Source organism: Aquarana catesbeiana, linkage group LG12 (assembly GCF_042186555.1).
Source record: "Aquarana catesbeiana isolate 2022-GZ linkage group LG12, ASM4218655v1, whole genome shotgun sequence".
Lineage (NCBI taxonomy): Eukaryota > Metazoa > Chordata > Amphibia > Anura > Ranidae > Aquarana > Aquarana catesbeiana.
Genome location: NC_133335.1, coordinates 220,023,803 through 220,035,576, shown reverse-complemented (window position 1 = coordinate 220,035,576; position 11,774 = coordinate 220,023,803). Strand labels below are relative to the sequence as shown.

The 11,774-nt window shown below is 43.1% G+C and overlaps 1 protein-coding gene across 1 annotated transcript in view; it reads right to left on the bottom strand.

Annotated features, from left to right (window-relative positions):
• The window catches only part of FASN (fatty acid synthase), a 145,845-nt gene that overhangs the window by 6,748 nt on the left and 127,323 nt on the right, over positions 1-11,774 (bottom strand). The window contains exons 38-42 of the mRNA XM_073606706.1: positions 11,442-11,630; positions 8,559-8,783; positions 6,570-6,790; positions 4,351-4,449; positions 4,011-4,262 (exon numbers count right to left, since the gene is read on the bottom strand). Coding sequence (XP_073462807.1) covers positions 4,011-4,262; positions 4,351-4,449; positions 6,570-6,790; positions 8,559-8,783; positions 11,442-11,630 — 986 coding nt within the window. The remainder of the gene's footprint in view (positions 1-4,010; positions 4,263-4,350; positions 4,450-6,569; positions 6,791-8,558; positions 8,784-11,441; positions 11,631-11,774) is intronic.

Below are 11,774 nucleotides of genomic sequence, written 5' to 3'. Positions count from 1 at the left end.
CGGGAAGCTACAGTTGGACTCGGCCCCCCTCCCCACTTCTTCACCACTGGAGTTGATTGACAGGAGTGGGAGCCAATGGCTCCCGCTGCCATCAATCTGCCCAATGTGGAGGGAGACAGCAGCGAGAGCTGCTGCTCTCGTGCACATCACTGGATTGGATTGGGCTCAGGTAAGGATAAGGGGGGCTGGGGTTGATCCTGCAGCAGAGAAGGTTTTTTTACCTTAATGTATGATTGCATTAAAGGTAAAAAACCTGTGAGGTTTTAGAAACATTTTAAAATATGATGCACAACTAGGGTTCTGTAAGCAGACCTTAGGAGATCTCTGGCTGCACTAGATTGTACACAAATCAGATTAAGGCAACATAGACAGCTTTGATGAGCAGCCACAGCTGCGACATCTGCTGCTTAAAACTAGACATTCACTTGCTTCTTGGAATTGCCTTTTAAAGAGGAAGTAAAGTCTTCCTCTTTAATTGTACCTACAGGTAAACCTATAGTAAGGCTTACTTGTAGGTACTGTAAATATCTCCTAAACTTGCACCGTTTAAGAGATATTTACTATATACTTTTCCGCCGAGGTCATCGGCGCATTCGCACTGAAGGAACGGCCCGCTCGCGTCTCGTCTTCAGGACCCGTGCCGTGACCGGCGTGCGCGGGAGTGACATCATCGCGGCACCGGCCAATCACATCGCCGGAGCCCGCGAACCTGGAAGTAACTCCGGGAAAAGATGTCGGCCGTGGGAGCGGAGTGCGGGCGGCACTGCAGGGCATCGTTCTAAGGTGCCCTTAGAACACAATGTGATGCATACTAGCTCATTATGCCTCTGCCTTGCAGGTTTTTCTTTTTTTTTTTTTTTGCTATCAGCCCACAGCTTTGAGTTTGCTTTCTTCTCTTTTCAGGCTGCTCCTCTGCCTTTTATGTTTTTCTGTAACTGCATAACTAATTGGCGATTGGAGGCGGTCTGCAGCAAGAGGTTAGTCTAGCACAGCATGTTCCTGGGATGACACGGAGGTTAAAAAAAGAAACAAAAAAGGAAAACGAATGAAACTATTTAACCTTCAAAACTGGCATATAATAGGGAGCAAAAAAAAAGGAAAATGGAAAAAAAAAAAAGAAAGCCAAGAATAGAAACCTGGACCTATTAGGAGGAAAGATGGCAGACAGGCGTATGGTGAAGCTGCTGAATAGTGAAGAGAGGGCAAGATCTTGTGTGAGGAAGATGGTTTAATGACTGTACTGTGGATTTGGCCAGACAATGCTGTCAAGAGGAACACTGCACCTAATAAACCTAGAATGTATTTTCAGGATGAACACACTTTAGAGGAACCTGAGCATTTAGAAATGTGGAAGCACACCCCTCGACTTCCATGCCAACCCCATTGGCTTCAATACTTTTTGAATCGCTGATATGCATCAAGAATGCAGCAAGAGAACTGGACCTCTTGATCTGCATGCTTGTTCTGGACGCATACAGAGGAAAAGATGGTGAAAATTAGCACGGGTGCAAAGTTTTCTAATTTAGTATTTTTTTCTTGTAAGAAAATTTGAGTTTGTCAAAGTACAAAAACAAGGAACGAGCAAGAGCACATTTGTGCGCATAACATAGGTGTTAGGCTGGATTCACACCCAGGGGCGGACTGACCATTGAGCCACTCGGGCACTGCCCGAGGGCCCTGGGCCACTAGGGGGCCCCATCAGGGTTGCCAGCCTCAGTAAAACCAGGGGCAGTATGTATAAATCTGTGTTTTTTTTTACATCTGTCTGTGTATACTGTGTGTACATGTATGTGTATACTGTGTGATTGTATACTGTGTGGCCCCATAATCTCCTATTGCCCGGGGGCCCCATGAGTTATCAGTCCGCCCCTGTTCACAACTATGCATTTTTAGTGCTTTTTGCAGATTTGCACTACTTTCTATTTAACATGGTTTCTTATGGAACACGTTCTGCAGTGCAAATCTGAAAAATGCAAAAAGCACTAAAAATGCATAGGTGTGAATCCAGCCTTACAGTAAATAGCTAAAAAAAAAGTGACATTTTCCTTATCCAGTTAAAGTCTGCCCTATAACAGTTTTACTGCTACAGGGCAGCAACTGTGCGCCAGATCACGTGTATACACGATAAGGTCGAAAGTATTGGGACACCTGCCTTTACACGCACATGAACTTTAATGGCACCCCAGTCTTAGGCCATAGGGTTCAATATTGAGTTGGCCCACCCTTTGCAGCTATAACAGCTTCAACTCTTCTGGGAAGGCTGTCCACAAGGTTTAGGAGTGTGTCTTTGGGAACGTTTGACTATTCTTCCAGAAGCGCATTTGTGAGGTCAGGTACTGATGTTGGACAAGAAGGCCTGGCTCGCAGCCTCTGCTCTAATTCATCCCAAAGGTGTTCTATCGGGTTGAGGTCAGGACTCTGCGCAGGCTAGTCAAGGTACTCCACCCCAAACTTGCTCATCCATGTCTTTATGGACCTTGCTTCGTGCACTGATCCAAAACGTTTGGTGGAGGGGGGATTATGGTGTGGGGTTGTTTTTTTAGGGGTTGGGCTTGGCCCCTTAGTTCCAGTGAAGGAAATCTTTAAGGCGTCAGCATACCAAGACATTTTGGAACTTTCATGCTCCCAACTTTGTGGGAACAGTTTGGGGATGGCCCCTTCCTGTTCCCACATGACTGCCCACCAGTGCACAAAGCAAGGTCCATAAAGACATGGCTGAGCGAGTTTGGGGGGGGGGGAGGAACTTGACTAGCCTGCACAGAGTCCTGACCTAAACCCGACAGAACACCTTTGGGATGAATTTGAGCGAAGACTGTGAGCCAGGCCTTCTCGTCCAACATCAATGCCTGACCTCACAAATGCACTTCTGGAAGAATGGTCAAACATTCCCATAGACACACTCCTAAACCTTGTGGACAGCCTTCCCAGAAGAGTTGAAGCTGTTATAGCTGCAAAGGGTGGGCCAACTCCATATTGAACCCTACAGACTAAGACTGGGATGCCATTAAAGTTCATGTTCGCGTAAAGGCAGGCGTCCCAATACTTTTGGTAATATAGTGTAGATGAAACCCCACTAAGGATGGGGGGGGGGGGGTAGGAGGTTATAGAAAAAGAGAGAGAGTGTAGTGTAGAGCTCCCCACCGCAAAAGGGGTTTAATTTAGTTTTAAGTAGCTCAGCGCAGTGCGGAAATACCAAATTAGAGTGTAATGTACTTCTGGAGGAGCAGCATTATCACCTAGGACAGGAAGTGTGTTAGACTACAGAACAGCCTCATCTTCTATTCTCTATAACATAGGAGTAATGCCGTGTACACACGAGGGCGGACTTTTCGACCGGACTGGTCTGACGGGACAAATCTGTCGGACAATCTGACCGTGTGTGGGCTTCATCGGACCTGCAGCGGACTTTTTCGGGCGAAAATCAGACGGACTTCAGATTTGAAACATGTTTCAAATCTTTCCGACGGACTCGAGTCCGGTCGATAAATCCGCTCGTCTGTATGCTAGTCCGACGGACGAAAACCGACGCTAGGGCAGCTATTGGCTACTGGCTATCAACTTCCTTATTTTAGTCCGGTCGTACGTCATCACGTACAAATCCGTCGGACTTTGGTGTGATCGTGTGTAGGCAAGTCCATTCATACGAAAGTCCGTCAAAAGTCCGTCAAAAGTCAGTCGGAAAGACCGTTGGAACTTTGATGCCGAAAAGTCCTCCCATGTGTACACGGCAGAAGGCATTATATAGTCCACGAGAAGTACTGAGCAGGGAGGAGAACACTGCTTGAGATAGCACTGCAGCATTCATTAGACAAGGCAAGCTCCTGGATTTCTGGCAGGAGCAACAGGTATATTTTGAACAGATAACACTTTTAGTGGTATATTTACCAGACAAAAATTAAGCAAATAGGAAAAGTTAATTGCTAGCGTTAACGTGATGACATTGTTGATGTACCTCAACTGAAGTAGCTGATAAGCTCCTGTTGAGAACATACAGATTTTTCTCCACTCACCTCTGACAACCTGTAGTCTGCTCCCAACCCCTCCCCATACTCGTTCCGTGTCTTCGCCTGGAGGAGGGTAATGTTTCCATGATACTTGTTAGTTGGGACATACTGGTCTGCGGCTTTCAGCTTGTAGTAGAAGGAGGAAGCAGCAAAGCGCAGGGCGTCCTGGTTGATGGACTTGTGACTCTGTGTTATATGGTCCACCGCGGCCTTCACTCGGGCCTCAAGGTCTTTCTGAGGAAGGAGAGTTTCCAAGAGCTGCAGGGAGACAAAAGCAGGTCAATACATATCCACATTTCTGCTTGGGGTACTTATCCATTGTGTTGTAGTAAGTGATCATAGTTACCTTGTTGTATTCGGTGCCTATGAACTGCTGGATGAAGGCGCACAAGGCTTCGGTTTCAGCCTCCGCATCACTCCCTGGAGTTAATTTGGCACGGTAACTCTGGAATAGGTCAAGAAGTGCATCATTCATAACTGACAAAGAGGACAATTCTAGGCTTCACAAGAGGACAATTCTAGGCTTCATAAGAGGGCAATTCTAGGCTCCATAAGAGGACAATTCTAGGCTCCATAAGAGGACAATTCTAGGCTTCAAAAGAGAACAATTCTAGGCTTCATAAGAGGGCAATTCTAGGCTCCATAAGAGGACAATTCTAGGCTCCATAAGAGGACAATTCTAGGCTTCATAAGAGGACAATTCTAGGCTCCATAAGAGGACAATTCTAGGCTCCATAAGAGGACAATTCTAGGCTCCATAAGAGGACAATTCTAGGCTTCATAAGAGAACAATTCTAGGCTTCATAAGAGGACAATTCCAGGCTCCATAAGAGGACAATTCTAGGCTCCATAAGAGGACAATTCTATGCTCCATAAGAGGACAATTCTAGGCTCCATAAGAGGACAATTCTAGGCTCCATAAGAGGACAATTCTAGGCTTCATGAGAGGACAATTCTAGGCTTCATAAGAGGACAATTCTAGGCTTCATACATGACTAAGAGGTCCACCAAAAGTGTTTCTGATTCTGCCCTTCCCTACAAGGAAGCATAAAACAAACACAGCCCAGCAGATTCTCATTTACTTCAGTGGCGAAGTGTGGATGACCATTCCTAGGTGCATTTAACCTGCTTTGTGTTGACTTTCTTTGGGTGCAGGAAGCCCTACTGAGTTGCTTCTGCATTGCTGACACAGCCTTTTGTTGCATTTGCATTCCAACGCATGCGTTTGAACAACTTCGTTTTGGAATGCAAAAGGCGACATTTAACAACATGGCGCCTGCACAAACTCTAACATTGGCCAAAAAGACCTAGCTTCTAATAATTCTCAGGAATGCTCATTACCCAGGGAACAGAGTGCACCCCACTCATGCACAGCTAGCACCCGTCAGCCAAATTAGAAATACATTTTCTGTCTTTTGCTGTTCATGACCACCCTAATCTTTTTGCTAAATGTTCCATTTTTTATAAAATAATTGATTAATAAAGTGAGCTATCATTTCCATTCACCAACAATAACCATTATGAGGTTCCTCAAAGATATAAAATTCCAGCAGGAGGAAAAAAGTGGACCTTTACCACCTTAAAATAGTTTTACCTCCCTGCACTCCCTCTCCCCCAAAAGGCAAAGTAGAAAAGCATTTTTGAATTAACATTTTATACTTTTTAATTTTTTTGTCTGGCCCCATCCCCACCAATAGAGACAATAATGATGTGCCCTTGCTCCCGTAGCCTCCTAGGATATTCCCATCATCCATCCCAGGAGGCTGCATAAGGAGGCACTCACAGGTGCCGATGAGCAGACCTGTCATTGGAGGCCAGGCTACAAGAACCTGGAAGAAGCAGCAGCCCCTGATGACGTCAGTGAAGAAGATGGCAAAGTGGGACCCGGGCTGTGGCACCAGAGCAGCATCGGACAGCACTGGATTTGCTGCACAGGTGAGTATGCTGTGGGGAGGTGCCGTTGCAGTTAAAAATCCAGTCCAGATGTAGTAACAGAACTCTACTGTAGTTATAGTTCAAACACGCACAACTATCCGTCCGGGTGCACTCACAGGATTTTGCAGCAAACCGTGTACCAGCAGGTCCCGTGGTATAGAATGCAGCCTGGCCTGTGTGCCAAAACGGAGAGGTTTCCAGGAAAGATAGCATGTCCCTGCTCTTTCTCTACTCGTCTGGAACCTCTCCCTACCGCTAACACTCTGTCAGATGGGTGACCTGTCCCTACACTACACACACACACGCGTAATCCGCATAAAGCCTGGGGGCCAGAGCCCTGAATAGGCTCTGCCTCACCCAAGATAGCTGCCAGAGTCACATAGGGCGGCAGCATTCAATTGGATGACCCAGGAAACCATAGAGGATCCACGTTCCTCTTGACTTCTCCTCCAACTGCAATGCTGCTGTGGTTGAGTGCCACCTGCAGAAGGTAAAATAGACTGCACCCTCCTACAATGTGAATCAAAGACAACCCAGCATAACCGGTAAGGAGGTTAAAAAAAATAAAATAGGCTTACTGCATTATACTCCTGGTTGCTGTGAGTTATGGCACATCAGTGGTGCTCTTACCTGTGTATATGCAGCAACGTATGAGTGTGACCCATCAAACAAAAACAGGCTGTCTGGAGCCTGGGAACTGTCCCGTTGGGTTTGCAATTGTGAACACATTTCAAAGGCCACACAGGCTCCAAAGGAGTACCCAGCGATCCAGTAAGGCCCCTCCGTCTGCACTTGCTTTATGCATTGTATGTAGTACTCTGCCAGATTCTGAATACTGTCCAAGGGAGCCGCTGCAAAACATAACAACATATTAAAGTGCAGGTCCAGCCAAATTTTTTTTTTTAGCTTTGACTATAAAAGGTCTCAGGCTAGACATGTGCATGACGAAAAAACATTTTTTTCGTTTAGATTTGTTAATCTAGTTATTTAGTTTTGTTAACTTCAGTTGATTTGTTCAATTCCCATTCGAGATTCGTATTCGTTTTATGTCTTTTTCGAATTTTCTTCGAATCTACTGATTTTATCGATTCGAAACGTTCGAATCGATAAATTTTGAATTGGTCGAGTTGAAAACTTTAGATTTTTTTTTTCTATTCGAATTGTGGCAAAGTGAACAAACAAAAGAAAAATCATTATTAAATGATTACAATGACTCTTTAACCACCCAAGGACCGGAAGGATTTGCCCCCTTAATGACCAGGACATTTTTTGCGATACGACACTCATTTTAACTGACAATGGCGCGATCGTGTAACGTTGTACACAAACAAAATTGATGTCCTTTTTTTCCCACAAGTAGAGCTTTCTTTTGGTGGTATTTGATCACCTCTGCGGTTTTTATTATAAACAAAGAGCGACAATTTTGAAAAGAAAAAAACAAATTTATTCATCAATTTAGGCCGATTTATATTCTTCTACATATTTTTGAAAAAAAAAAAAAAAATTCGCAATAGGCATATATTGATTGGTTTGTGCAAAAGTTATTGTGTCTACAAACTATGGGATAGATTTAGGGACTTTTATGGTTTTTTTATTGTCTTTACTGGTAATGGCGGCGATCTGCGATTTTTAGCGGGACTGCGACACTTTATGAGGACCAGTGACATTATTACATTGATCAGTGCTATAAAAATGCACTGATTAATGTAAAAATGACACTAGCAGGGAAGGGGTTAACACTAGGGGGCGATCAAGGGGTTAAATGTGTTCTCTAGATGTGTTCTAACTGTAGGGGGGAGGGGGGGGGGTGGGCTGCCAGGGACAAGACAGAGATCACTGTTCCTGATCACTGGGAACAGTAGATCTCTGTCATGTCCTCTGCCAGAATGGTGATCTGCCTTGTTTACAAGGGCAAATCCACATTCTGCCTCTGTACTAGGTGATCACGGGTCGCCGGCAGACAGAGTCTGCCTGACCCGCAAGCACGCTCCCGCAGCTTGCAGCGGGTGCAAAAGCTTCCCGCAGGTGGCACGCGCCCGCCACTGCGCGAGCCGACGTACAATGAAGGCGATTTGCGCAGGAGACCCGACCTGCCGCAGTACAACTGCGGCGGGCGGTCGTTAACTGGTTATATCACCTTTGGCTTAACAAAAACAGCATTATTTTGAAATGGTACTCTTATAACACACACACGGTCTTTGACTTGACTTAATTTTTTTGATTTTTGAATTCGACTGGAATTTGATGTGAAATTCTATTTGAATTTCTGAAATTTGTACGAATTTCGTTTTGTTATTCGGAGCATTCAGTAAACTTTGTTTATACTGCAATTCGGGTATTCAGATGTATCCGAATCACGAAAAATGAGTCCGAATAATTATTCGGAACGAAACAAACCGCACAGGTCTATCTCAGGCTTTAGTGGTATTCAGGGCTCCATTACAGAAATATTTCCATACTTCCTGTCTCTGTGACAATGGTTTTACCAATACTTCAAAGAAGGATTATAAATGACCAGGCATAGCCCGGTTTAAGAGCTTAGCGTCTTTTAACTAAATGTTGACACTCTGGCTAAATGGATTGGATTTCACTGCAGCTCTTTTTTTGGATGATGATTACCTCTTGTACACTGCAGGCCATAGCAGGAGATGTTGAGTTTGGAGGCCAGGCTCTGGAATGCAGAAATGGATCCTTCGATGGGGTGCACCAAGAAAAGGTGTCGGTCATTACTCTGAACGTCATTTATCTTAGTGATGGTGGAGGCGTCGGGATTTACCAGAAGGTTGGTCAGATCCAGAAAACTAAGATCTGGTAGTGCAGAGCTTTTCTGAGAGGGCTTGGATTCTACAAGGAAAATTTAAAAAAAGAATTCATTAGGCACAAATTTCTTTTCTTTTTTTTAAGCTTATTTTTCTTGTTCAGTATTTTCAAGCGTCCAACCATTCTTAAGTTATTTTACTCCATTTATTTTTCTTTTTGATGCCCTGACTCAACACCATTAAAATGGTCACCCTGCCCTAAACTGATATTTCAGTTTCTGGATGACACCAAAGACAAGTATTATGTTGTAAATGGTCTAATCTCAATCTCTAGTCCCCAGGCTTTTGCACCTGCTGTGACCAATATGAAAAGATTCTGTTCACCTTATATTAAATTTTATTTTATTTTAGAAGAATATGACAGGAGGAATAAGAACACAGAATAAATTGCAGGAGCAGATTTACGTAGTTATGTAATGATAAATGATAATAATAAATGTGCATATTTTTTTTAGAAGATAACAGATTATTGGGGTCTGATGTACCGTATTTCATTCTGACAATTAAGAAAAAAAAAATTATAAAAAAGGAAAGGAGTAAAAAATATATTTTTATTTTAGGAAACAAAGAACTTAGAACACTACAAATGCACCTTCTTTTAATGTTGTTAATTACGGTTGTATTTACTTGTCATACAATTGTTAGTTTTACATATTACTTTGGCAAAAAAATAAATAACTCAGGGTCAGTCCACCTAAAACTGATATTTGGTAGATGCTGGAGAATTACAGGACCCAACAGGCACTTCTACCCTTCGAGAACTCTATGGCTGAGATCCCTTGGTTTGCATAATTTTGCATACTTGCTGAAAGGCTCCTACCATTATGAGGGGCTGCATACGTAAAAAAAAAAAAAAAAAAAAGAAAAAAAAGAGAAACATAGAATAGAGGATGGCAGAAAAAGACCAAATCGCATCAAAACTGCCTCGCTTCTTCTGCATATTTTTTACCTATTTGTCTGAGTATAGGGCTATGTTTGTCCAAAGCATGTTTAAATTACTGTTGATTGACTCACTAGCTCTGATGGGAGTCTGTTCCTAGCATCAACTACTCTTTCCGCAAAATACAATTCTAGGGTTGGTTTGCTCTTGATAGTTTGAAGTCATGTCCCATGTTCTTAATCTTGGCTATATTGAAAATACTGCCCTCTTGGACCCAATTTACACCCTTTATGTATTTGAAGGATTTAGTCATGTCTGTCTTTTCTCTTCTTTCCTCAAGACTCTACATAATAAAGTAGAACTATAGGCAAAACTTTTTTCCCCCTCCATTTTGGATAGAGGAAGGGGAGGGTTATAACCCTTGTTGGTTTGCCATCTGTGCCCCATTGGGGGAAATTTAGCTTCACTTCTTGTCCCATAGCCAAAACAGGAAGTGAGAGGAAATCCCTGCAAATTAAGGGAATCCCTTGAGGACCCTTGGGTCACCAGAACTAGCATCCCCATTGGAACCCAAAATTTGCAATTTTCTTTCACTTTCAATGATAACGGTAAACAGGTCAAATTGAGAGGGTGAATCTCCCTAACGGGGGCACAGACAGCAGTAAAAACTGACAGGTGTTCTAATCCCTGATATGTATTATTCCTCAGATCTTTTCTGTTGCCTTTGGACTTGTTCCATCTTATGAATATCTTTTTGTATTTATGTACTTCAGAACTGGACACAGTATTCTAAATTAAGTTTAACTAAAGATATATATAGAGGAACTAGGATCTCTTTCTTCCTGTTGATCCATCTAGTGATATCTAAAGATCTATATAGAGGAATCAGGCCTTTCTTGCTCCTGCTTGGATCCCTCTAGTGGTATAAAGATCTATATAGAGCAATGATGGAGAACCTTGGCACCCCAGATGTTTTGAAACCACATTTTCCAGGATGCTCATGCACTCTGCAGTGTAGTTGAGCATCATGGGAAATGTAGTTCCAAAACATCTGAAGGTGCCAAGGTTTGCCGTCACTGATATAGAGGAATCAGAACCTCCTTCCTCCTCCCGGTGATCCCTCTAGTGATAATTAAAGATTTATATAGTGGAATCAAGACCTTGTTTCTCCTGCTGATGATTCTTTTAATGATAACTAAAAGGTCTTTATAGGAGAATCAGAACCTCCTTCCACTGGTCAGTGATCCATCTCTTTATATTATTTAGAATGTAATAGGAGAAGCACCCAAAACTCCCAGGTGGACAGAAACAGACTTTGGAATTATGGGAGGTCTCATTGTGTAACCATTTAAGAAGCCAGAAGCTGGCTCAGCTTCTCAGGCTCCCTCTACAAAAAAAAATCACCTTTGTGTAACCCCAACCCTTTAAAGAGGACCTTTTACCCCCAGGTAGACAATAGCACATTTCTATCTAGCTATATAGAGTACATTGATTGATAAAAATTTATCCTCATTTTTCAAAAGCCAATTTTACAGTATATCTCCCAAAAAATCCCAATGTAACTACAAAAAAGGACTGGTGACAAAACTGCACCCTGAGAAGGCTATGTCACCAGTGCTTTCCAGGGAGCTTTCGTAGCTAAATGTGAAAGCTCGTGAGATCTTGGGAACAAGTTTAGTTAAACAAACACAAGCCATGATAGATCTTATAAAATAAAATGCACAGACCTCATCGGTGGGTCGGCCCCGAGAACAAGGAAGAAGTTGGCTACTATTAAATAACTGCAGACTTGTATTTTCTCACCTTCAACACTTCCAGATTTGGAAGAGAGCTCACGCAGCTTGTTAATCGTTAGTTGTCTAACTTCCCTCATTGCCATGACAATATCATAATCCCGTTCCAGCGTCTGACGAACCTCCACACCCATTAGAGAGTCCAGACCCAGGTCAGCCAAGGTGGTGTTAGGATTCAAACTGCTCACATCCCGGACACCTGCCAGAAAGATCAGGAAAAGAACAATACATTTATTTAAAAAAAAATGACATAATTTACCCCAATTGGTAAAGGACCCACTGGATTATGACTTCTGCTAGCCTGACTAGTGGTGGCCATACAATCTGACTGTTTGACCCAGTT